General features: G+C 57.7%; 4 protein-coding genes across 6 annotated transcripts in view; 1 reads left to right on the forward strand and 3 right to left on the reverse strand.

The window, feature by feature from the left end:
* The window catches only part of RALY (RALY heterogeneous nuclear ribonucleoprotein), a 414,018-nt gene extending 396,738 nt beyond the window's left edge, over positions 1-17,280 (reverse strand). Inside the window, exon 1 of the mRNA XM_050807263.1 lies at positions 17,277-17,280. The gene's annotated coding sequence lies outside the window, so the exon portion shown is untranslated. The remainder of the gene's footprint in view (positions 1-17,276) is intronic.
* Positions 383-17,988, forward strand: NECAB3 (N-terminal EF-hand calcium binding protein 3). Of its 3 annotated transcripts, XM_050807173.1 has the most exons (13): positions 383-643; positions 2,437-2,461; positions 4,057-4,165; positions 5,137-5,162; positions 5,377-5,474; positions 14,712-14,848; positions 15,090-15,208; positions 15,361-15,440; positions 15,543-15,596; positions 16,251-16,363; positions 16,532-16,609; positions 17,048-17,139; positions 17,225-17,988. In XM_050807173.1, exons 1-13 carry the CDS (start codon positions 509-511, stop codon positions 17,251-17,253), a joined length of 1,095 nt encoding a protein of 364 aa, XP_050663130.1. In that variant the 5' UTR covers positions 383-508; the 3' UTR covers positions 17,254-17,988. The 3 variants fall into 3 exon arrangements, with proteins under 3 accessions (XP_050663130.1, XP_050663129.1, XP_050663131.1); XM_050807172.1 differs by having other exon boundaries at positions 15,361-15,596; XM_050807174.1 differs by lacking the exon at positions 15,543-15,596.
* On the reverse strand, positions 6,279-8,366 carry ACTL10 (actin like 10). The gene has a single exon (XM_050807298.1). It carries the CDS (start codon positions 7,303-7,305, stop codon positions 6,568-6,570), a length of 738 nt encoding a protein of 245 aa, XP_050663255.1. The 5' UTR covers positions 7,306-8,366; the 3' UTR covers positions 6,279-6,567.
* Positions 11,203-12,835, reverse strand: C10H20orf144 (chromosome 10 C20orf144 homolog). Its single transcript, XM_050807350.1, has 2 exons — positions 12,627-12,835; positions 11,203-11,585 (listed from the first exon to the last, which is right to left on the reverse strand). The coding sequence occupies exons 1-2, from the start codon at positions 12,750-12,752 to the stop codon at positions 11,250-11,252; spliced, it is 462 nt and encodes a 153-aa protein (XP_050663307.1). The 5' UTR covers positions 12,753-12,835; the 3' UTR covers positions 11,203-11,249.
* Positions 17,989-24,528: the final 6,540 nt, after the last annotated feature.

Consider the following 24,528-nt stretch of genomic DNA (forward strand, 5'->3'; position numbering starts at 1 on the left):
CTGTGGGCTTCCTCTGCGCCAGCCCCCGTTGTAAGCACTTGACACTGAATGAGTCCCAACAATCCCATAGGGTGTCTACCGGTACCATTTTTGCAAATGAGGATACAGACGCCCCGAAAGGTGAAGTCCTGGTGGGTTTTACCCACTCGTATCACCCTGATTCTTCGGCACTGGCTTGGTCACCCTGTCCCTCCGGTTGGGCGCGCAGCCCCTAGGTTCTGCTCCCGGCAGGCCGTCGCCGGACCCGAACCCTCGGGCACCTCCCCCTCCGCCGTGGCCGCGGAAGCGCGGAGGCCCGCGACGCTGGAGTTGGACCTTGAGGCGAGGGAACCCGGCGCTCAATCTCCAGACCCGGAACCCGGCGTCCGCGGGGGCGGGGCGGGGGCGGGGCCTGAGCCCGCGCGTCGGCGCCGGCGCCAAGGGGCGGCCCCCAGCCCCACAGAGTCCGCCGCGGCGTCCAGGGTCGGCAGCAACCGCAGCCGAGCCCCAGCGAGCGGGCGGCGTTGCCATGGCGTGCGTGGGGCTGCTCACCGTGTGCCTGCTCCGGCCGCCCGCGCCCCAGCCCCAGTCCCCGCCCCAGCCCCCGCGGCACCCGCAGCTCGCGCCAGACCCCGGGCCCGCCGGACACGCGCTCTTCCAGGACGTGAGTGGGCGCGGGCTGTGCTCGCGGTGTCTCCCCGCCCGAGTCTCTGTTAGTCTCACCCTCTAGGGTTGTTCGGGCCCCGCCGCTGTCTCTGGGTCTCTGCCTCTCTCTCTGGCCCTGCTGTCTGTTTTCTCTTGACCTCTCTGCCTTTGTGTCGCCTGTTCTGTCTCTCTGTCTCGTCTATGTCTCCGCTTGTCCCTGCTCCAGTGTCACTACCCCTGCTGCCTCCCACCCCTCAGCCCACCCCACTTGTGTGTCTGGTGTTGGGGGGGAGCTGTCGACAATCACAGCAGCCGTCACCCCACTCTGTAGCAGCCGCAGGCTGGGCTGACTGGGGAAGAGGAGCCTGGAAGCACAAGGGTCCCCTCACTTCTGACTCTAGTGCCGCCCCCAGAGTCCTTCAGGCCCCACTCCAGGGCAGCAGAGTCCTACAGTTGGTAAGGATTGCACAGAGTCACCCTCCCATGGGACCACGGGTGGCCCTGCAGCCCCCATGGGCACCAGCCACGGCCCTGAGCCCTTTCTCCACCTGTGCTACGCTCTGTCCTGGCCCCCTCATGCCCCAACTCCAGAGGGAGGCAAAGCTGTCTCCCGCCCCCTTCCCACTGCCCCTAGTGACTCAGCACCTTGACCACATCCCTGGCTGGAAGGGACCTGACCCTCCCTCTTCCCAGGTAGGAAAACCAAGGCCTGAGGGGATATGTCCCAGGTCAGTCATGGAGGCAGGGGAACAACAGGGTGACCCCAGGTGTCCCCATTCCCAGCTTAGCACCCCTCCCCGCTCCCAAGATCTCCATCTACCCCACCTGGGCCTCCCTGGCTTGCTGTGTGTCCCTCAGCCAGTGGCAGAGCTTCTCTGAGTTAGGCTAGAGGTTAGAGTCTTTCTGAGCCCTGCTGACACTGAAAAAACAGGATCTTGGAGGGGGTTGGCGTTCAGGACCTGGAGTTCCTGGGGGCTCTCAGCCCAGGCTTGGCCCACCCCTGCTTGCCAGGCCTGCCAGTCTCCCCTTTGCTGGGCTGCTTTGGGTGACCTGGGAGCAGGTCACTAAGAGAGATGGGGACCTGTCTTGACTCTGCTCCTCTTTGCCTCTGTTGCTCTTCATCTTCATAAATGAAATCTGCTGACCTTGCCTTCTGCCACCCCCACTCCCCCTTGGACTTGTGTGTGTACACACACGCCTGCCAAAGGTCCTCACTGTCAGCCCCATAGGAAGCCCCAGCCCTGAAAGAGTTAACCCCAGCTGCTCCTGATCTATTTGCTAGTGGGTAACTCAGACACCTGCAGAGACAGAGTAGCCACTGCCTGCTGTCTTCAACAGCATGCAAGGAAACAACTCAGAGAGGGCAGCTGGGATAGACCATGGCCACACAGCAGAGCTCGGGGCTCAGGTCTAGGACGGCTGTGCAGGATTCCTGGGCCGCAAGCCGGCCCATTTCCTCAACCTTCCTCATGCTGGAACTGTGCCAGGGGCTGAGGTATTAGATAGAACTTGGGCTGCACTCTGGGTGTGGGAGGTGGGGACGCAGGGAACTGGCCAGGAGCACCCCCAACGAGGCCAGGCCCTGCAGGAGAAGTGAGTGGAGGTGGCACCCGCTGCGTGCTCTTCCTGCGCCCTGCTTGCAGGAAAAGCTCCTGCAGGGCTGAGCTGGGCAGGGGGTTTGGGACCAGGCTGGGCAAGAGGAAAGGCAAGGCAGGGGGTAAGCCAGCCAGCTGGGACCCTGTCGGGTTGAGTGGGGGCCTCTGGCTTCCTGGGTAGCACTCACAGTTCCCCCCATGTCCCTTTGTCCTCTAGGTTTTCCGCAGAGCAGACAAGAATGGTGAGTGTGGCTTCCCCTGGGTCCCACAGTGGGGCAGGGTGGGAAGCATCCAGAAGGCCCAGGGAGACTTGGAAGGTTGGGTGGGAAGTCAAGAGTCGAGACAAATCTTGGAGGCCCAAAACAGGAGAATCAATCAAGGCGTCCTTCCCAGAGGAGGTGCTGTTCTCAGCCAAGTTTGGCAGGATGGAGAGTGGCGGGAATGTGGTTTGGCCAGGGGCTAGAGGTAGGGGCTGACTTTCACACAGCACCCTGGCACGGTGATGGGCACTTCCTTTTCATGGCCTCCTGTTGTCCTCACAACCACCAGCTAGATTGGAATTCACCCTGTTTCATAAAGGAGCAGAGGCCTAGAGAGGTGAAGCAGGTTGCCTAAGGTCACACAGCCTTTAATTGATAGGCTTGAACTTGGGTCTTTGCAGTGTTTAGTCCCAGGCTCCTTGTGTGAGGCACTTGGAAGAGTGAGGTAATGGAGGTGAGACCTTTTTGGAGATTTTACTCAGGTTTTTAGAGGGCTCAGTAACTTGTCACGTGACCAACCATCTGGACCAGGGAGGTCTTGGAGGACGCAGCTAAACCCACGCCTTGGGCAAGGATAAAGCTGGGTCCAGTGCCAAAGGAGTCGGCTCCTCCTGCCTTGGGTCCCGGGCAGTCTCAGACCCTGGTCTAGGAGAACCTTGGAAGCTAAAGCACGAGCCCTAGGGGACCCATCCAGCAACAGGCTGCTCCTCCTAGGTGACCTGGAGCAGCCCACTGTACCCTGTGTGGCCGGTGGAGGGTCTGAGCGCTGCAGTCAGCCTGGGACGCCTTTCATCTGGGTCTTCATGCCCTCTTGTGTTTCATCCTCCTAGAGACGGGGTCCTGTCCCCACTCCTTGCCCTTCTCCGTGGGTCTCTTCACATTGATGGGGGTTGTTTGTCCCAACCCATTGATCAGGACACATGCCCTCACTTGGACCAGGGCATTCTGTCTGTGAAGGTTCAGATTCTCCTCCGGCTCAGCTCGCCACATCCATCTGCTCAGAGACCTCACGTATCATTCAGACCACATCCCATGTCTTTGTGTCACATAAGTGCTCCCAGCCTCTGCTCACATGCGCCTGTGATGGGGAGCTCCTTCCCTTCTGAGCCAGCCTGCTGCTGCCTACAGAGGCTCCAGCTAGTAGAAGATTCCATCTGCCTCCCCGTGGCTTCTCTGTGAAGGTCCTGGGTCCAGAGAGTGGAGGTTCCTTGTGCCCTGTAGTGAGGCTGGTCCCCAAATCCTTCCAGGTGACGTCTAGGCCCTGCCACACTGTGGCCATGTCACAGCCTGTTGCTTGTTTTTTCGTTTGGCAAACGTTTACTGAGTTCCTACCCAATGCTGTGTACTGCCCTGTCCCTTTGGTGCCTGCAAAGTAGGTTCTGTTGCCTTCATTGGACACCTTTGAGGACCCCAGTCCTTTTGTCCCAAACAGGCTCCCCACTGAGCTCAGAATCCCATCCCACCTGGTTAGGTGGTTGTCAGATGCTACAAGGCCTTTGGGGCCCTGGACCTGGTGGCAGGGGTGCAGTCAGGGTCAGGGATACCTCCTCTGCTCCCTGTCCTCCCCCTGCCACCAGATGATGGGAAGCTCTCATTTGAGGAATTCCAGAATTACTTTGCTGATGGGGTTCTCAGCCCGGGGGAGCTGCAGGAACTGTTCAGCGGCATTGATGGGCATCTTACTGAGTGAGTACGAGAAGGGGCCGTGGGTAGATGCCAGGCCGGGTTGTCTTTACCCCACTGTGTCCCCTGCTGCCTTGGTTCCTTTTGTAGGACGAGGAAGAGGGGGCAGGGAGAAAGGTACCAGGGCTCGGTTCCAGCTTTACCCGCCTGCCTACCCCCTCTCCAGCTACAGCCTTGCCCACTACACTGCTTCCAGCTGGGACCCCGAAATAGCCAAGTCTGAGTCACCCACCCATGGCTCAGCTCCCCATTCCCGCTTCCCACAGCGACCCGAGGATGCCTGGGGACAGCTGGGCCCCGCCTGCTTCCACCCAAGAATGCAGTGCACGAACATGCACACCATCTACCCCTTGTGTGCTCCCACATCTACGCGTCTTGGCAGGAGTGTGCATGCTCCTCCCCATGCCTGCTCCCAGAGGTGCACATGCACGAACCGCTGTACCTCCCTCTACTTCCCTTCTCCCATTTCCTGAGGGTCAGTCTCAGGTTCCTGAGACTTGGGCTGGAACCTTCGTCTACAGTACTCCCCCTCCCCTCCTGGCCAGACTCCCCAGCCAGTTCCTTGTCCTTCAGGGCCTCACTTAGGCAGCTCCTCCTCTAGGAAACCCTCCCTAACCTATCAACTAAATACCCCGTGCTGTCCCTGGATTTCCCTGCACCTGGCTTCCCCTTCACAGCTCTGACCACTTCTCGCTGGCCTGTGTCCACATCCGTCTTCCCCTGGCCTGAGATCCTCTTGGAAGCCAAGAATGGGTCTGAATCTTTGCCCTCAGAGTGATTAGTTGGGGCAGTAGAACCCATTCTCCGACCCTGCAAGGACTCTGTCCGCAGGAGCAACTTAATCTGGGGCGGAGCAGAAGTGGCGGCCTTGTTAGACTGAGCTGGGAGTTGGTGGGTGGGAGGTGGGGCATTGGCCCCAGTAGTCCCAGTTTATCAGGCCCAGGTCTGAAGCGTGCCTTCTCTTTTCCCTGCAGCAATTTAGAAACGGAAAAACTGTGTGGTGAGTAGGCCCACGGGAGCTCTTGTCTCCTGGGGCCCCTGGGCCCCAGGGTAGGTGTGGCAAGGGACTGTTGCTGGTCTCCTGATGGGACAGGTTGGGCTGAGCTCAGGATATAAGGCCTGCTTGGCTGCTGAGGAATTCCAGGGGGCCAGAATCCCAGGGTGGGTAGATGGGTGGGGGTCCAGGAACCCTCAAGCACCTCTTCTGCCTGCAGACTACTTCGCAGAGCACCTGGGTGTCTACCGGCCGGTGCTGGCTGCATTGGAATCGCTGAACCGTGCAGTGCTTGCTGCCATGGATGCCACCAAGCTGGTGAGTGGAGTGGCTGATGGTGGGGGGCCCACTGTGAGGCAGCGGGCATCTGCTGTGCTGTGGGATCCTCCGCAGTCTTGACTCAGGGTTATAGAGCTAGGGGCTTGGGTTCAAATCCTGGCTCCCACTTTGTAGCTGTGCCCCTTGACCTCTCTGGGCCTGTTTCCTCATCTGTAAACCATCGTAACAATAGAGCTGCTCTCCATACATCACTGTGACAAGTGAGAACGAAGGCAGGGATTTTTGTCGTTTTGTTCTGTCTCCAGCACCCAGAATAATATCTGGCAAACAGTAGGTGCTTCATACTAGGGGCTGCTGGTGCTTTTGTTGCTGGCCTGTCACAACTGCCGTGGGATATCATTCAGGGCTGGGCTAGGTGTGGAAGGCTGTGCTCACAGGTTCACAGGGCAGGGCCTGGCCCGAGGACATACGTGAGTAGGCAGGTACGTGAGCACCCATGTGTTTGTGTGCACATGTGGCCCCGTGTATGCACAAGCACAAACAGTGCTGATAGGGCTTGAGGCCCTTGAGTGGTGACTTCCAAAAAATAAGCCGCCCATCCCTTTGTGTGTTCAAGAAATATCACCACCTCCCTTTGCTCCATGGCTCTTGTAAGGGGGAGTGAGCAGGCCCGGGACCCCACTTTTTACAGAAGGGGAAGCAGGCACTCATCAGCTGACCTGAGCACACGGCTAGGCACAGGTCTCCTCCTGCTGGTGACTTTCACATGAGATTTAGTAGCTTTTCAAAGGATTGCCCCTTGGGGCCTGGCATGACGAGGGGTTGGAGGAACTCCCATATCTGTGGCATGGACACAAGTGGGGGCATCACCTTTATTGCCATAAAGTAGGGCCCTGGGGGTAGGCAGCTGGACTGGCATTCTCTGAACTGGCAGAGGTTGGGGAGATTCAAATTGCAGTTGAAAATGAGGGTCCCATGCGTCCCAAATACCTCCTCCTGGCCCAGAAAGGGTTTGGGGGTGACCCATCCAGTCAGCTCCAACCTCCAGGAGGACCCTGCCAGCTCCAAACACCTGACTCTTTAGATAGAGAGCCGTCCCCCACCGCATTGCCACCCCCCAGTCCAGCCTGACTCAGTTGAACACATCGTACAGCAGCCTGGAGCCACACTCCTGGTACATGGCCCGGGTTATCCAGCGGCGCTGGAAGGAGTGAAGGGAGGCCACCATGGAGCCACCGGTCCACACAGCCATGTCACGCCCAGGCTTGGCCACCAGGTGGGGCCGCAGGGCCGCGTAGCCGTGCCGCCGGCACTGCGCCTCCAGCTCCTTGTCCAGGCGCTCGGCGAAGCCAGGAAACAGCGTGGAGCCGCCGGCCAGCACCACGGTGTCTGCTAGTCGTGTCCGCAGCGTTTCGGGCATCTTCTGCAGCGCCCGGAAGGCCAGCGCGGGCAGCCCCGGCCCAGCCTGGCCCAGCAGGCCTGGCTGGAAGATGGGTTCGGGGCAGCGGAATCGCTCGCTGCTAAGGCAGACGCAGCACCCGTTACCCATGCTGAAACTGGCCGGATGGTGGCGGGCGGGGTCGCGGAGGTCGCCCTCGAAGTCCAGGGACACGTAGCAGCTGCGCTTCTTGAGATGTGTGATGGCCTTGCGGGGCAGGGCGTGCTGCGAGAGGTCAGGGTTCGCCGCCACCAGCAGATCCCGCAGGTAGCGCGACAGGGTGCTGCCTGCCACGTTCAGCCGGAAGGTGGCCTGGTGCCACGAGTGACCCGCGTAGATGGGCGTGGCGTGGCACACGCCCGCGCCCGCCTCTACGGCCAGCCCGCTGAACGCGCCAGTGGAGCAGAGCGCCAACAACGCGGTGCTAGCCATGTGGCACGCGGGCACTGCCAGGGTCTCGAACAGCAGCTCCGCCACCCTCTCGCGGCCTGCGGGTGGCGCCGACGGGGAGTCGCTCACCAGCACAGGCCACTGCTCTGGGCACACCCGCAGGCCGCCCACCAGCAGGCGCTCCCAGAGCCCTTCCAGCGCCTCCCAGTCCGCCACCACGCCGTGCTTGATGGGGTGCGCCCGCGCCACGCCGCCTGCCAGCTCACAGCCCAGCGCGCCGGGCAGCACCGGCCGGTCCCAGCTGGGCACCAGGCTGGAGCTCTTCAGCACTATTCGCGGCTGGTTCTCGCCCGCGAAGCCCGCCTTGGTGAAACCCGAGCCCTGGTCCACCACCACCGCGATGCGGCCCAGGGAGGGCGGTCGGTGCACACGGTGGCTCCCCAACAGCGACGCCACCTTCGGGCTCCGTTCAGCCCCAGGGCTGAAAGCTCCGCTCCTTCGTGCCACTCGGCTTAGTCGGCCCGAGGCCTCTCGGCCTCTGTGCTAGGGAGTGGTCCCTTTGAGCCCTTGGCTCTGCCTCCGGGGTCTAAATTCCTCCTCTTCTGGACCACATCACCTCCCCTCTCAGCTCTTGGCTCCGCCCTCTGGTCTGAAAGGCCCGCCTCTTGTTCCGGGCCGTCCGCCACCTCTTCAGCTCGTGCCTGGTCCCTAGGCCTGAGGCCCGGCCCCTAGTTCAGGCTTCAGTCTCTGCTCTGGCTGGGTTCCAGCCGCATCTCACCCTCTTCGTCTTCCTCCGGCGCCGGGCTCCAGGCTCCACGCCTTGCACCGGGCCCCCACACTCTCAGGACTCGCCTCTCCTTTGCTGTTCCTCCCCGTCAGCGCTTGCTGAGATGGCTGACGAGATGGCTAGGACTGAGCCTTTTAGATCCTAAGAAGCCCCCAGGAGGAGCAGAACTTTGAAGGCGAAGGGGCCTTGTGGTAAGGCTGTTTGGACATATATCCCCCTTGGGGACCCAGGCAGCCTCCTGGCACCTCTCACCTGGGCTTGACGGAAGTTCCCGGTTGTGGAGGGAGGAGGAGCTGGTCAGAAGGCAGAAAAGAACTTGGATGGGTCTCATTGTGACCTCACTCCCCAGCAGCTGCCCTTCCACAGCCCCCTACCCTATGACAACTCCCTGGACCCATCCTCTCTCCTGGACAGAGCCAAGGGCAGTGATTTTGGCATCCAGGGGTCTGGCTTCAGCAGCCCAGCACAATCAATCTGATTCCTTTCTCAGACCACTTAGAGTTATCTGATGTACTCTGGCCAGATGTGTGGCCCTTACCTTCCCAGTGCTGAAGAAAAAGCTTTTAGTCACAGATCTACAGCTTCCCTGAAGAGCCCCGACAGGCTCTGGCCCTACCTTTAGGGGCTTCCATGGATGGATTCACGCGGGCCTGAATTTGAGACTCAGTTTTTATTTTTTTGAGACAGAGTCTCCGTCTCCCAGGCTGGGAGTGCAGTGTTGCAATCTCAGCTCAGTGCAGCCTCTGCCTTCCGAGTTCAAGCTATTCTCCTGCTTCAGCCTCCTGAGTAGCTGGGACTACAGGCGCGCACCATCATACCCGGCTAATTTTTGTATTTTTAGTAGAGACAGGATTTCACCACGTTGGCCAGGCTGGTCTTGAACTCCTGACCTCAGGTGATCCACCTGCCTTGGACTCCTAAAGTGCTGGGATTACAGATGTGAGCCACCGCACCCAGCAAGACTCAGTTCTGAAGCTGACTCACTGTGCAGTCCTAACCTAGTCTTGATCTTTCTCTGGGTTTGGTTTTCTCCAAAAGGTAGTCATAATCCCACCACACAGGAAAGAGGCCACGTCTTGTCTCGGCAAAGCCTCATCCTCTTCAGGACCGATTTGGTTGCAGGTAGAAGACTCGGGTGAATGTAAGCCAAAATAAGGACTTTATTACAAGGATCTTATATGTTATGGATACCAAGAGCAAGGGTGAAATCAGGTTTCAGGAACAGAATCTGACTGCAGGGCTGTAGGGAACCCAGGATGTGCACTGCATTGTGGTGGTGGTGGTGTTCGTTTGTTTTTTTTTTTTTGAGACAGTCTCGCTTTGTCACCCAGGTTGGAGTGCAGTGGCATGATCTCAGCTCACTGCAACCTCTGCCTTCCAGGTTCAAGCGATTTTCCTGCCTCAGTCTCCGGAGTAGCTGGGATTATAGGCGCCCACCACCATGCCCAGCTAATTTTTTGTATTTTTTTTTTTTTTTTTTTTTTTTTTTTTGAGACAGAGTCTCGCTCTGTCGCCCGGGCTGGAGTGCAGTGGCCGGATCTCAGCTCACTGCAAGCTCCGCCTCCCGGGTTCACGCCATTCTCCTGCCTCAGCCTCCCGAGTAGCTGGGACTACAGGCGCCCACCACCGCGCCCGGCTAATTTTTTGTATTTTTTTAGTAGAGACGGGGTTTCACCGTGTTAACCAGGATGGTCTCGATCTCCTGACCTCGTGATCCGCCCGTCTCGGCCTCCCAAAGTGCTGGGATTACAGGCTTGAGCCACCGCGCCCGGCCTGTATTTTTAGTAGAGAAGGGATTTCACCGTGTTAGCCAGGATGGTCTTGATCTCCTGACCTCGTGATCCGCCCGTCTCAGCCTCCCAAAGCGCTGGGTTTACAGGCGTGAGCCACTGTGCCTGGCCTGCATTGTGTTTTTATTCTGAAGATTGACTTAGCCTGTGCATGTTCAAGTAGAGAGCATGGTCTCCTACAGTTCCTGAACTACAGTCCTAGGGGGAGGGGCTGACAGGACCAGCTTGGGCCAATCACTGTATGGGCAGGAGGTGCGGCCCCATGGAAGAAGGTGGTTACCCTGATTGTTACCACATGGATGGTAGGGAAGAGTCAGTTCTCACAATTAGCAGGAGTGATGTTATGCAGCCTCCAGCCTGGTGCAGGCAAGGTGGAGGAGATGTTCATCATGGTGACGGTGACAAAAGTATATCTTCAGCAGAAGCTGGGCTGGTGGCTCTAGTGAGCTGGGACTTCAGTCCTGCTGCATCTGCCCCCAAAAGAGGGCATCCTGAGGTTGGTCACCAGGGTGTGACAGGAAGGTAGGCTGCAGGTTCAGCAGGCCAGGAGTGGCATTGGGTGTGGAGCTGGATTTGGGACCTGGGAGAGTGAGAAGCAGCAGCAGGATCCCACACAGAAAGTGTGGCAGGGCTGCTTCTAAGTGATTTGGGGAGTGAGACTGAGGCTGTGGGCTTTTTCCCTGTTGGTAATGGAGACCTATTGAAAGCTTATGAGCAGGGGAGTGAGCTGCTCTAGACAGGCGAGTGGTTTGGAAGAAGTCTTTGTCATGTGGGGAAGGAGATACAGGGTAGGTTGGGAGACAGAGGTACCTTGGGGAAGACTGGAGGGCCTGAGTGCTTTGGGGTTACCAAGTACAATGTGTAGGAGTGAGGTGCCAGAGGGCTTCCAGCTTCTCCTGGGTGCGTCCACAGGCAGAATCCACGTTTCAGGCCTTGCCCCAGCTGACTGCCGCCCTGGCTGTTCTTACCCAGGATGGTGCCTGTTGGCCTGGGACCCTCCCTCATGCCTAAGAGGGATTACTGTGGGGGGATGTCAGGCTTTGCTGGAAGCAGGTCCCCCTCACTAGCGTGGCCACGCCTGGGTTTGCCCAAGCCCACCTCCCTTGAGCCTGCAGACTGAGCGGGATGTGACCTGGGTTTGGAGTGTTGGGGGAGGGAAACTGCCTCCCGCCACTGTAGCAAGGTGTGGGGTTCTGTTCTGACCCTTAGCACATGTAAGGAGAAAGCAAAAGACAGCCCTGGCTACAGACGTGGCGGTGGCTCTGCCTTCAATACGCCCCGTTCACCCCTGTGCGGCTCCTAGGCTCAGCTTTGACCAGCCCGACTCCACCTCCCAGACGCCTCCGACAGGGCTCGCAGGCTCCAGGGTTGCCACGCACTCTTTATTGGGCGGGGTCTGGGCCAAGCGCTTAGAGCCGCGGGCGAGGGCAGCGGCACCGTTTGCGCGGCTGCTGCTTGGCAGGCCCGGCTTCGCTGGGAGCCTTTCCCGGGGACCGCAGGCGCGAGCGCAGCCGCGGCCAGCTCCGCGCTGCCCTGGCCCCGCCCTCTTCCGGCTGCCGCGCCTCCTGCCGCAGGAGCAGCAGCAGCACCGGCATCTTCAGCTCGCGGTCGCCGCTTTCTCCCGCTCCGCGCAACCTGGGTGCCGCCGGGGAGCCCAGCCCGGCGCCTGACGCGTAGTCAATCGTTCGCCCAGCCTTGGCCAGTGGCTGTCGCTTGTCCAGGGGAAGGATCAGCACGATCCTGGTCTGGGGGTGGAACAAGGGCGTGAAGGGGAGAGCGCGCCAGGGCCGAGCCCACGACCCGGGGCCTCCCCGCCCTCCTCCTGGGACCCTCATCCACCGGGTCCTGTCATCCTCCCATGCACAGGGCTGGAGGGGACCCCTGTCCAATTCAGGCCTCGGGGAAGCTCTCCCTTCCCTGCGTGGCGCCCTGGACTCCGCCTCCCTTCTGGAAACCCTCATCCATCCCAGGCTGACTTCCTGAGACCAGCTCCGTCTAAGTTTATGAGATCCCTTCCAGGGGGCTGGGGTGTCGGGGGCTCTCAGCACCCCCAACCCCCGCCTGGTCCAGGGCCTCTGCTCATTTGAGCGGGAGGCAGGGAAGTTCTGAGCCTAGGAGCTGGGGAGAGGACACAGGGGAATCCCACCTGCCCCTAGCTTCAGTAGTACCAACTAGGACTGATTCTCCGTGCTGGGACCTCCACCCGTTTGTCCAGGGTTGGGAGAGAATCCCACTCGTGCTCACCTCCCTGGGCTCTCGAGTCTCATCCACTTTCTGGTTCTGGAATCTCTGCCCTCCCTTCTGGGCTTTTTTTTTTTTTTTTTTTTTTTTTTTAAAGACTGAGTCAAATAGGGTCTTGTCCTACAGGTTGGAGTGCAGTGGTGCTGTCAACGGATCACTGCATGCCTGACCTGAGCTCACGCAGTCCACCTCAGTCTTCTGAGTAGCTGGGACTATGGGCATTCGCCACCACAAACACCTAATTTTTTATTTTTGTAGAGATGGGACCTCCCTATGTTGCCCAGGATGATTTCGAACTCCTGGGCTCAAGTGATCCACCCACCTTGGCCTCCCAAAGTGTTGGGATTACAGGCGTGAGCCACCTTGAAAAGACCCCCATCCACACCCATATGGGCCCCTGGGATCCTCATCCTTGGGAGAGATTTTCGAATTCCTCCCTCACCCCCTAGGACTTCGCACACAAGGCCTAGACTCCCACCCACCTATCCAGCTTTCCCTGACCCCCATCTGCCTCCCCAGCCCTGTTCCCCATCCCCCACACTCACAGTCGGCTTCTTCCGAGTGAGGTGGTTGAGGAACTGTTTCCACCAGGCCTTGTCCATGTCAGCTGGCCTCTCCTTGTGGGCCTGCTTGGGTGCTTTGGTCCTTTTGTGGGAACTATTGTTTCCCATGGCAGGGCTGGTCACCACTGGGGACCATGGCCCACACTCCGTCTGCTCTGCCCCCTGGGCCCTGGCAACATTGTGACCTCACGGGCTGACCTCACCAATTGCAGGCTCTGAGCACCGCCTCCCAGGGCCTAAAGGTGAATCTGGGCTCCACTCACTCTGTCACTTTTGGTTTCTCAGCTGTAAAACTGGGCTAATGATCATAAATGAGGCAATGCATGTAAGGTGCTTAGTGGCCAATAGAGGGGGATTTCTGTGGTTTGGGTATGAATTTTGGCCCTGCCACTAACTTACTATGTGACCTTAGCCCAGGTAATAAATCTCTCTGGGCCTGTTTTCTCATCTGCAAAATGGGGTCAATTATGGTTCCTATAAATTGTTACAAAGGTTAAATGAGGCCCGGCATGGTGGCTAATGCCTATTGTCTCAGTACTTTGGGAGGCGGAGGTGGGTGGATCACCTGAGGTCAGGAGTTCGAGTCCAGCCTGGACAACATAGTGAAACCCTGTCTGTACTAAAAATACAAACATTAGCCAGGTGTGGCAGCACGGGCCTGTAATCCCAGTTACTTAAGAGGCTGAGGCAGGAGAATTGCTTGAACCTGGGAGGCAGAGATTGCAGTGAGCCAAGATCATGCCATGTCACTCCAGCTTGGGTGATAGAGTGAGACTCTGTCTCAGAAAAACAAAAGACTAAATGAAATTCTTCTTGTAGCAGTGCCTGGCTCTGAGTGGGTGCTTCTATCTGTTCTCTGGTTGCAAGCAACAGAAACTAATCATCTCAAATACCCAAAAAGGAATTTTTTGGAAAGATTTCATGGAGATAGAAACCCTGGCCTGTCTGAGAATGAAAAGACCCACCTTCTTCTCTGTCCTTGTCTCCTAACTCATAAGCCTGGCCCAGGAGGTCCCATCTGATGGCTGAGCTGAGGCAGGTTGTGGCAGGAGATGAAATCTCTGATGGATGGGACCTCTGGAGTCCACTCGGAGAGGGCAGGCACCTGGACCACAGCTCCCCAGGACTCCCACTCTGGTGCGCACGCGTGTGTGTTTGCGTGTGTGTGTGTGGTGGGGGTTAGGCAATTCTCAGGACGTCTGTGACTCTTGGGTGTGTAAGTGGGCAGGCCTTGACAATAGACGGCTGGCAGGTCTAGCATTGAGAACTTATGTGTCAGACCCTGTGCTGAGTCCTGTGCAGGAATTAACTCCTGGGAGCTTCTCGCAGCTCCATATGCTGAGTTTCATCTTTCCTGTTTGATAGATGAGGAAATGGAAGCCCCAGGAAGTGAAGGTAGTTGAGAAGCCTCAGAATCCCATGCTGGGCCACGCCGGGCCTAACATGTGGGCAGCCTCCCTGCCTCTCTGCCGCCCTGAGAGGGGCTGAGAGGAGGCTGGCAGTGGCGGTTGGGGTCAGTGCCAGCGGGTGTGTGTGTGTGTGTCTGTGTGAGTGAGGACGGTGACCTGATTGTCTTTATCAGCAGCTCTTAGTAAAAAGCATCCAGTGTTGTGTGCATGAGTGAATGAATGAGGGAGTGAACACGTAGATTGTGAGTCTGGGGCCACACCAGGCCATCATTTTGCCTCGTGTCAACATTGGCCCTTGGATACCTTGTGACAGCCCCACCCAGCCTAGCTGTGCCTGGGACTCACTGGCTATGACAATGCTGAAGGTGGTAGCCCCATCGGGGAAGGGGCCGTGAAGTCCAGAAAAGCCAGGCACGTCGGCAGGCAGATGCCTGCTGTGAGTTGGCTCCACACCTCCGGGGAGGGAGGCCAGGCCCGGACAAGGAGGGATCCAGACCCTCCCTGCCCATCGGGTCTCAGTACCCTCCTGCCTGTGCCGGGTTTACGTGCCCCTGCTTTTGGCACCGCCACTGCTGCTCTGATGGGCAAGAGGCAGAGGACCCACTCAGAGATCATTGCCCAGGCTGGGAGATGCTGACCGTCCCCCCTTGGCCCGCAGGCGTACGAGAGGGCCTCCAAGGTGGACCAGTTTGTGACGCGCTTCCTGCTGCGGGAGACGGTGAGCCAGCTGCAAGCCCTGCAGAGCTCGCTGGAGGGGGCGTCAGATACTCTGGAGGCCCAGGCCCGTGGCTGGCGGTATGTAAGGGCGCTGCCGACCTGCAGGGCTAGTGCACAAGCGCCCACTGTACCCCCATTCCAAATCCCCACAGTCTCAGCATCCTAGAGGCTGTATTTTTGGGCAGGGAAGCCATGGTGGGGTGAGATGAGACTGGCTTTGGGGCTAGGCCTCAGAGTCCCAGGAGGCCTGTCTTCCTCACCCAGGCCTGTCCCGTCCTGGGGCCCCCGTCCTCGGCCCTGTGAGCCTCACTTTCTCTAGGTCAGATGCAGAGAGCATGGAGGCGCAGAGTAGGCCCTGCGGCAGCCGGCGGACAGGACGCCGGGCCCTGAGGAGCGTCAGCCGGTCATCCACCTGGTCCCCTGGCTCTTCTGACACAGGTGCGCCTGGGGCGGGGTGGGAGGCCTGGCCAAGGCGGGCACCACATCCCTCCTTCCCCCAGGCCCCGCTCTTTCACTGCCCCTTACTTCATTCTGAGAACCTGCCAGGCCTGAGAGGCCCCTGCCTGACCCTGCATGGGCCCCACCCACAGGGCACAGCTCAGAGGCTGAGATGCAGTGGCAGCTCCAGGTGAACCGCCTCCAGGAGCTCATCGACCAGCTCGAGTGCAAGGTGAGGGCCATGGGGCCAGGGCCCCACGAGGGAGGACCCTCCTGGTATCCACCCGAGCCAGGCCCATGCTGGAGGCGCGGCCCATACTCTGTGCCCTCACAGGCCCCCCGGCTGGAACCCCTGCATGAAGAGGACCTGGCCAAGGGGCCTGATTCGGTGAGCCCAGGAGAGGGGCAAGCGGCTGGATGGCCATGTCTGGGGGTGCTCATGAATTGGGGGTTCATGGGGCCAGCTGCGCCCACCCTCTGCAATGCACATGTGCCCCGCCCCCAGGCCTGGCAGGCAGGTGCCGGGTTCTGAGAACCTGCAGGAACCGCCACCCTTCTCTGGGCTTTGGTTCCCCATCAGCATTTTTGAAAGCCAGGTCTGGGGCAGTGTGGACGGACGCTGGAGGGAGGAAGGAAGTGGTGGCATACTGCAGGAGGGACAGTGGCTGGATCAAGCAGCACCCTTGGAGACAGGGAGACAATGGAGACAGGGAGGTTGGGGGGCAGGTTGGCAGCAGGAACCCAGCTAAAGGGTAGGTTGGATCTGGCATCAGTCAAGAAGGCTGGGGGCCAGGTGTAGGTGGCTCATGCCTGTAATTCCAGCACCTTGGGAGGCCAAGATGGGAGGATTACTTGAGCCTGGCAGGTAGAGGCTGCAGTGAGCCATGATCCCACACACCACTGCACTCCAGCCTGGGTGAGAATAAGATCCTGTCTTAAAAACAAACAAACAAAAAAACAGCTGGGAACCTCCTAGAGGCCATGGCCAGTCCCTCCCCTGCGCCCAGCCCCACACCGGCTGACCGACTGCCTCTCCCACCAGCACATCCTCGTGGCCCAGAGGCAGGTCCAGGTGGCAGAGGAAGGCCTGCAGGACTTCCACCGAGCCCTGCGCTGCTACGTGGACTTCACAGGGGCCCAGAGCCATTGTCTGCAGTGAGTCCCCAGCTGGCAGGTGGGATGGCTGAGGGGGGGAGAGGTGCTGGGGCAGAGAGGGGTGCTGGGGCTGGACGTCCTGGGCCAGGGCTCCCATGAGACCCCAGGCCAGGGAGGCAGAGGTGGTGGCAGCCCTGGCCTGGCCTGCCCATCTCTTTGGCCCCGCAGTGTGTCTGCCCAGAAGATGCCGGACGGTGCCTCCTTCACCCTGTATGAGTTCTGGCAGGATGAGGCCTCCTGGAGAAGGTATGAGTGCCAGTCTGGCCGCTAACACCATGGACTGTGACCCTGGAGTGAGTCAGGCCAGGGTTCTAATCCTGCTCTCCCGCTCACTGGCTCTGTGACCTCAGATGAGTGACCCCACCTGCCCGACCCCCGAGTCCTTTCCAAAATGGAAGTGATAACAGTTCCAACTCCTGTGGGCTAAAGGAGGTGACTGGGAAGAGCTGAATACAGCACAGGGACACAGGAGGCACTTAGTGAACACACACTTGTCACCATGCATGTGACAATGCCGAGCACTGTGTGCGGTGCCCTTCGTTCTACCTGCACAGCGTCCTCGTGTCAAAGGGGAGAGGACTGAGGCTTCAGAGGCAGCGTGAGAAGGGCTGGGGTCTGATCCTGGCAGCAGGGTGGGGCAGGAGTAGGGAGACCGAGGTCGTGGCAGCCTGCGTCTCTCCGCAGGCACCAGCAGTCGCCCTGCAGCAAGGCCTTCCAGCGCGTCCTCATCGACCACCTGCGGGCTCCGGACACCCTCACCACTGTGTTCTTCCCAGGTGTGCGGCAGACCCCCACTCACTGTCGCCTGGGAGGGGCAGTGGGCTCCTGAGGGCTCCTGACCCCCCGACCTCTGACCCCCAGCCTCCTGGTGGATAATGAATAACAACTGAGCCAGACCTTCACACGCCGAGGACCCCGGGACCCTGCCTCCCTCCCTCTGGAGCCTTCTGCCCTGGCCAGCCCACCCAGCGCAAAGACCAGGGCCTGCCTGCTCCTGGACCTGGGCCTGGTGGAAGGGCTCTCAGCCCAGGGATCAGGGACTGGGCTGCTTGCTTTCTATTTATTATTGATTTATTTATCCATGTATTTTATTGTTTGTCACTTCAGCCTCCAAGCTACTTTGGCTTCTGCCTGGCTCAGGAGACCTGGATTCTGGTCTCTCCTGGCTGAGCGACCCAGGGCAGGTTCTGTCCCTGTGTGGGTGGGCCTTGGGCCATCTGGCTGCCTAGCAAGGGTCCTGGTTTCTTCCCGCTGTCTTGGGGCCAGGCTTCTGCTCCTTCCCAGCTAGCAGCAGAAGCAGGGCTGATGCTCAGGGACCCAACCCCTCAAACCTTGCCCCTGAGGCTGGGCTGGACCTGGGTGCCCCTGTTGCCCTCCCAGGCCACTAGGCTCTGACTCTTCCAGCACCCATGGATGTGCCAGAGGCCTCTGGGTTGGTTTGCATGCCATTTTCTTATCATTTGCATGCCCTCACCCCACCCATTCTCAGGGCACTATGGGAAGCCCCAAGGTGACCTGGCCAAGTAGCAATAATTTGGGCCCAGGGTCACCTATTGCCCCCAGAGGCCTCTGAAGCCCAGGCTGGGACCCCAGCACAGAGGCAATAAAGGCAGTGGTCCCTTCCAGTGTCGCCTCCTGTCTCTCGCAGGTCTGGGCTGCGGGGCCTGTGTACCTCCCAGGCCAAAAGCTCCGGGGGGGCACCTCTCTTGGGAAGCCCCCTGGTTCCCACCTCATGCCCTTACGCTTGCAGAGTGGATGCTCACAAGAGCTGACACAAGTCTTCCCACTTCAGGGTCCCCGGCCCTGACACCCTGGTGGTGGGTCCTGCCTGAGGGAGGGGTGATATGTCTCTGCAGGTTTTACAGGGGTTCTAGTGTCACCCACACAGAGCCTCCTGCGGGCCCAGATTGCTCGACCATGCTCCTGTGGGAAGACTTGGCCTTCTCACCAAGCTGGACTTGTCACCGCCACCCCACATAGAGTGGTTCCAGGAGGACAAAGGCCAAGCCAGTCCTACTAGCCCCTGGGGGTGTCCTCCTGTCCCCTCCATTACTGGGGGCATGGAGGGGAGGTGACCCGGCCGAGAGGGACATCTAACATCTAAGCAGCTGCTCTGAAGAGGAAGCCCCTGGCACCGCAGGGGCACAGGATGGCATTTGACCTGGCCTGGGGGTGTTGGCATCAGTTTTCCAGACAGAGGAGACGGCACACGGGCCCTGAGGAGGAGGAGGGTTTGCCTGGTTGAACCAAGGGCGACCCAGTAGCAGGGCTGAGCTGAGGGTGCAGGGGAGGGGGCTGGGCGAGGCGGGGCTCTGAGGTGCTACATCACGAGGAGGCCATAGGAGGCTTTAAGTCGTGAGGGGTGGCCGGTGGGGTGAGTGCTGTTTCCATGTTCCCGAATGCCCTGATGGCGCCAGGTCCTGACTGGGCTGGGGCCTGGCTAGAAAGGTAACTCAGATGGCACCAGCTCAGGGTGGGCATCCCCATCTGGGACTCCAGGCAGGGCCTTCCCTGCGATTTCTCCCCGGCAGCCCCTGCGGGAGAGTTTCTTCCACCAGCCTGGCTGCCTGGGCCACCTGCACAGAGGTCCCTGGTGGCATCCTGGCCAGTCCAGTGCCAGTCCATCCTCCTGCCACCCCACTTCACAGATCCCTGGGAGCTCCTAGAAAGTGCCGCCACCATCTGAACCACATGGGGCTCTGAGCAGGCTTGAGGCTTGTTCGGGTGTAGTTGTGTGTGCCTGTAATTCCAGCTACTTGGGAGGCTGAGGCAGGAGAATCGCTTGAGCCCAGGAGGCGGAGGTTGCAGTGCGCCAAGGACTATGGGTGCACACCACCACGCCCAGCTAATTTTTGTAGAGATGGGGGTTTCGTCATGTTGCCCAGGCTGGGCAGTGTGTCTTCTTGTTAGAGAAGACAGCTGAGGAGGAAGTTGCCCTGCTTTCCATCCTGTGTTGTAAAGGCTTCTTTTGTCCTCCACAAAAACTGTAGCAACAAATCCTCAAAACAAAAAAATTCCCACTGCCATCTTTTTTTTTTTTTTTTTTTTTTTTTTTATGTTTTGAGACAGAGTTGCTCTGTCACCCAGTCTGGAATGCAGTGGTGTGATCTTGGCTCACTGTAACCTCTGCCTGCTGAGTTCAAGTGATTCTCCTGCCTTAGCCTCCTAAGTAGCTGGAATTAAAGGTGCACACAACTACACCCACTAATTTTTTTGTATTTTTAGTAGAGATGGGGTTTCACCATGTTGGCCAGGCTGATCTCGAACTGCTGCCCTCAAGTGATCCGCACACCTCGGCCTCCCAAAGTGCCGGGATTACAGGCATGAGCCACCGTGCCCAGCCCACTGCCATCTTTAAACATGCCCAAACCCTCAGGCTGACTTATCTGTGGTGGGTGTCTCCTTAGTTTTTGTGCCTGGGCACCATGCCTGCCTCCCTCTGCAGTGCAATTCTGAAGGTGGACACCTCTTTATTATGATTTTTAATAGAGGCTGTGTCCTCCTTCCCTCCCGAAGGCTGGAGCTGCAGGGGAGGGCACGCAGGCGGGGATGTCCAGCAGGGTCAGGGGGCCACTTAGGAGAGCGTTTGGTTTGAGCTGTGAAAGTTGAGCAGAGGTCTCTGGGCAGGTGCGAGGGCAGAAGGGAGCCTTGGAGTGTGAGGGCTGGGGCCAGCTGAGGAGGCCGGGTGCATGGGAGTGGAATGTTGTCTTGCAGGTGACAGGGAGACAGGAGGGTGCCAGACAGGGAGTGGGTGGGAGTGGAGCTGAGCGCAGACGGGGCTGGAGCCGCAGCCACAGAACAAACGTCGGAGCTGGACTGGGGCTGTGGGGACCCGGAGGAAGCCCTTAAGCCTGTGCCTCATCTGTCAATCTCACGAGCCCACCTCACCTGTAGCCTGCCATCCCCACCATTGTGCTTTGCCCCAGCCCCCAAGTCAGGGCCACTGTTCTCTCTGGCCTGGAAGACTGCAGCAACTTCTTCACCTGGCTCCTACCCCATCCGTTCCCTATAAAGACACAGCCAGAGGGGGTTTTCAAAATGTTGCCATTTTGAAAACGCACCTTTCTGGCCAAGACCCTTCAGTGGCACCCACTGCCTTCAGCATCAAGGTCATAATTTCATGTCCTGGCAGTCAAGGCGCTTTCCAGCTGAGCTGGGCCATTTGCAACCCCAGTTACCCTGTCCGTGGCCTTTGTCCCAAGCCACCCCTGTCCACCACAGCCACGCTTCCACTGTGAGAAGTAGGGAGTGCCATTGCACTGGGGCGCCTTTCCCAATCCTGCTCTTGGTGGGTCTTCAGCTCCTTTTGACAACCATTGGGCACCTGCTTTGTGGCAGGTGCTGGGGATTATCAGATGTCTTGGGCTGGTGACAGCACTCGGTCAAGGGCAGGCAGAGCCCTGAAGTCAGGAGAGCTCCAGGCTCCTTAGCCAGGTGCCGCCCCCACCCTTCCACCCACTCCCTGCACCTGCCCTCTCCCGTTCCTCACACCTGCACCTGTATATATTCAAACCTGTCCTGGGGATTGGCCCAGTGCCAGGCCAGGCTGCAGCCAGCAACAGTCTAGACGGTGGCCAATGCCCTACAGCTCTCCTAACAAGTCCCCTTAACACAGCCTCTGATGGGCCGAAAGGGACTGAGAACTAGGTGGTCTTCAAAAAATTATTCTTGAAACATACTACTCGTGCAGGACACCAGGCTCCACATAGAGTGCTGGACACAAACACCAATCCTCAAGGAAACCACAGATTGGCAGGGAGAGAAACAGGTATGGCAGCAACCAGTTTACAGGGACACCTTGGGAGCCAAGCTCTGTGCTAGAGGCTATAACCATGTTGTTGATTGCATCTTACCCTCACAACACCCCAGAGGCGTACACATTGTTAGCATCCCCAGCTTACGGAGGAAAAAGCTCAGTGAGTAGGTCATGCAGGGGGGATCCACTCCCTGGCACCCACAGCTGCTAGCCGTCGGGAGTGAACAGCACTGGGACAGGGCACCCTCTGGTAGCAGAAACCAGCCCCGGCTGGAGGAGGCAGAGGCAGCTACACCAAAAAGAGGAACAATGGCCTTGGGACCTGCAAAAGGCAGACAGGGCGCAAGGACGAGCCCAGTGCGAGGGGACGGGTGAGCCAGCCCTCAGAAGGTGGGGAGACTGAGCCCCGATAGCTTCTGGAACTCCCTAGGAGGAACCTAGAGAATGTTAACTCATGGGGTGGAAAGGCAGCCTGAGAAAACGCTAATGCAAAGGGGAAGGAAAAGCTGCTGGTGTGTACTCTGGAAAGGAATCTGGCTCAGGGATGGTGGCAACCCAGGGGGAAAGCCCAGCTCTGTCCACAAGAGGGCTCCTGGCAGCAGACAACGAAGTCACCTGAGGAGTGGGGACGGTCGGTCGCCGGTTCCTCCAAGCCTCTTTGGGAGGAAGGCTAAGAAGAGGACATGCCTAATCGTGACCCTGACCCTGAAATACCAGCAGTCAGAAAGAAGCAGAGATGGGCAAGAGACATGATTGCTTCCCAAGATCCTACCCCCACCTCAGGACAGTCCCCTTTCTGCTGAGAAACACCAGTCAGCAGGCTCCTGGATGCTGCCCTTGGTAACACATGAGAAGGCTTTCCCCTCCTAACCTTCCAGAGGGACAGATCTTTCATAGTTCCCAATTCTTTGTCTCTCTCTTTTTTTTTTTTTCTTGAGACGGTGTCGCCCAGGCTGGAGTGCAGTGGTGCTATCTCGGCTCACTGCAAGCTCCGCCTCCCGGGTTCACACCATTCTCCTGCCTCAGCCTCCCGAGTAGCTGGGACCACAGGCGCCCACCACCACGCCTGGCTAATTTTTTGTATTTTTAGTAGAGATGGGGTTTCACCGTGTTAGCCAGGATGGTCTTGATCTCCTGACCTCGTGATCCGCCCGCCTCGGCCTCCCAAAGTGCTGGGATTACAGGTATGAGCCACCGCGCCCGGCCTCTTTCTGACAAAGGTAACGCACCACTAATTTTCTTTTTCAGGTTGGTGTAATCTATTGTTGAATAATGCGTTATTTCAATGATTGTCATTTCCAGAATTCTATTTTCAAATCTGCCTAGTCATTTTCAGACTCTTTTTGCTCTTTTTCAGTGCCATCTTTAGAGGTTTCATATTTTGTTTTCTGTTTCTGGTGCCCTTTTTTTTTTTTTTTTTTGAGTCTTTCTGTCGCCCAGGCTGGAGTGCAGTGGCGCGATCTTGGCTCACTGCAACCTCCGCCTCCCAGGTTCAAGGATTCTCCTGCCTCAGCCTCCTGAGTAGCTGGGATTACAGGCGTGTGCCACCATGCTTGGCTAATTTTTGTATTTTTAGTAGAGATGTGTTTCACCATGTTGGTCAGGCTGGTTTCAAACTCCTGACCTTGTGATCTGCCTGCCTCAGCCTCCCAAAGTGCTGAGATTACAGGCGTGAGCTGCTATGCCCAGCCTGTATCTGGTGATTGTAATATCTGAAGTCCCAGGCGTCTAAATCAATTATTGTTCCTGATGACTTTGCTAACGATGGCTCATTTCCTTGAAGGTTCAGTGTCGTTTCCGGACAGCGTATAATTGGTTGACACACAATATTGATCCTGAAGGTCCTTAATTATCTTAATTTTTCAGCACCAGGATTCCCTGACCTTCCTTAAGTATAAATCTGACATGCGCAGCTAAGTTTTTAATTTTTGTTGAGACGGGGGTCTCACTATGTTGCCCAGGTTGGTCTCAAACTCCTGGGCTCAAGTGATCTCAGCCTCCCAAAGTTCTGGGATTATAGGTGTGAGCCACCATGCCCGTCCCAGTTCTTTTTTCCTTTTTCTCAAGCAGGGACAGAGCTGTTTCCAATTCAGTTTCCACTGCAGGTGGGCAGATCTTCCCTGCCGCCTTTTCACGGTGCCAAAGGTACTGAGCTATCTGCCTTTGGGGAAAGGCCCCAGTTTTGTTTCTGCACTTTGTATATGCTCAAAACCAAGTCTCACATTGTGCCTAGAGGAAGTCTCCCTCCAACTCTTGAGTTCTTGGAATGTCCTATCTGTGACCTCAGCAATGCAGTTAAAAGTACATTCATTATAATTTATCTGGCATCTGGGTGTTTTGCAGTCACGAAAAGATTTTCAGCCTGCCATTTCTATGGCACATACCCTTTCCACCAACATAGTGCTCTTGTGCAGGGCTGACAGTCCCATGGCTGAGATCTTGTCATTGTTCTAGGTGGGCAGATTGCAGTGCAGCCCAGAAAGGTTTGCAGTTGGCACCACCTGCATTAAAGATCATACAGCCAAGCCCTAGGCCACAGGCCAGCCCTTCTCCCTGTTTCCAGACCTAGTAACCAGTCCGTCTCCCCTTGCATTCTAGGGGACTGTGAAGCTGGTGGTGGCAACGAGCCTCTTGGGCAAGGCTGTTCAGGAGAGGCGGGTCTCAGGGAGAGAGCACAGATGGGTATTCAAGTGACAGAACTGAGGCCTCAGCTCACCGGCTGGTAAACCAGACTGGCAGCCTGAAATTCCACACAAAGGTGTGCCTGCACCAGCCTTTGGGCCACAGAAAGTACCACCCAGGGGCTGCTGGAGGCAATGCAAGCTGTTGGGCTTTTAGGGAGAGTAGTTTGTACAGATTTCAAGGATCCAAGAAATGTTCAGTATCAAAAATTCCACTTTGGAAAATTATCCTAAGGAAATAAATAATGCAAAGGACGCATAGATGTATGCTGCACCAGAAAACGCGAAAGCGATCCAACTGCCCAACAGGAGGTGAAGAGTTAAAAAAAATTATGGCCTCAATTAAATGATGCAACCATTAAGCAAATAAATTGGAAGGCAACAGTAAAATTACCTGTGATTTAACATCAGTGTCATAAGGACATAAGTGAATATTGACAAGTCTAGGTCTGTTGACATTTGTGTTAAAATTTTACAAGAAAATACGTAAGTCACTAGAAAATATATCCACAAGTCCACCACCCTGTTCAGGCAGGACAGATGGTCAGACTCTCCGTGGTTCATTTTTCCTTATTACAAGATAACTTAGCCGGGTGCAGTGGCTCATGCCTGTAATCCCAGGACTTTGACGGGGGTGAGGCAGGCAGATCGCTTGAGCCCAGGAGTTTGAGACCAGCCTGGGCAACATGGTGAAACCCTGTCTCTACAGAAAATACAAAAAATCAGCC

Source organism: Macaca thibetana, chromosome 10, assembly GCF_024542745.1.
Source record: "Macaca thibetana thibetana isolate TM-01 chromosome 10, ASM2454274v1, whole genome shotgun sequence".
Lineage (NCBI taxonomy): Eukaryota > Metazoa > Chordata > Mammalia > Primates > Cercopithecidae > Macaca > Macaca thibetana.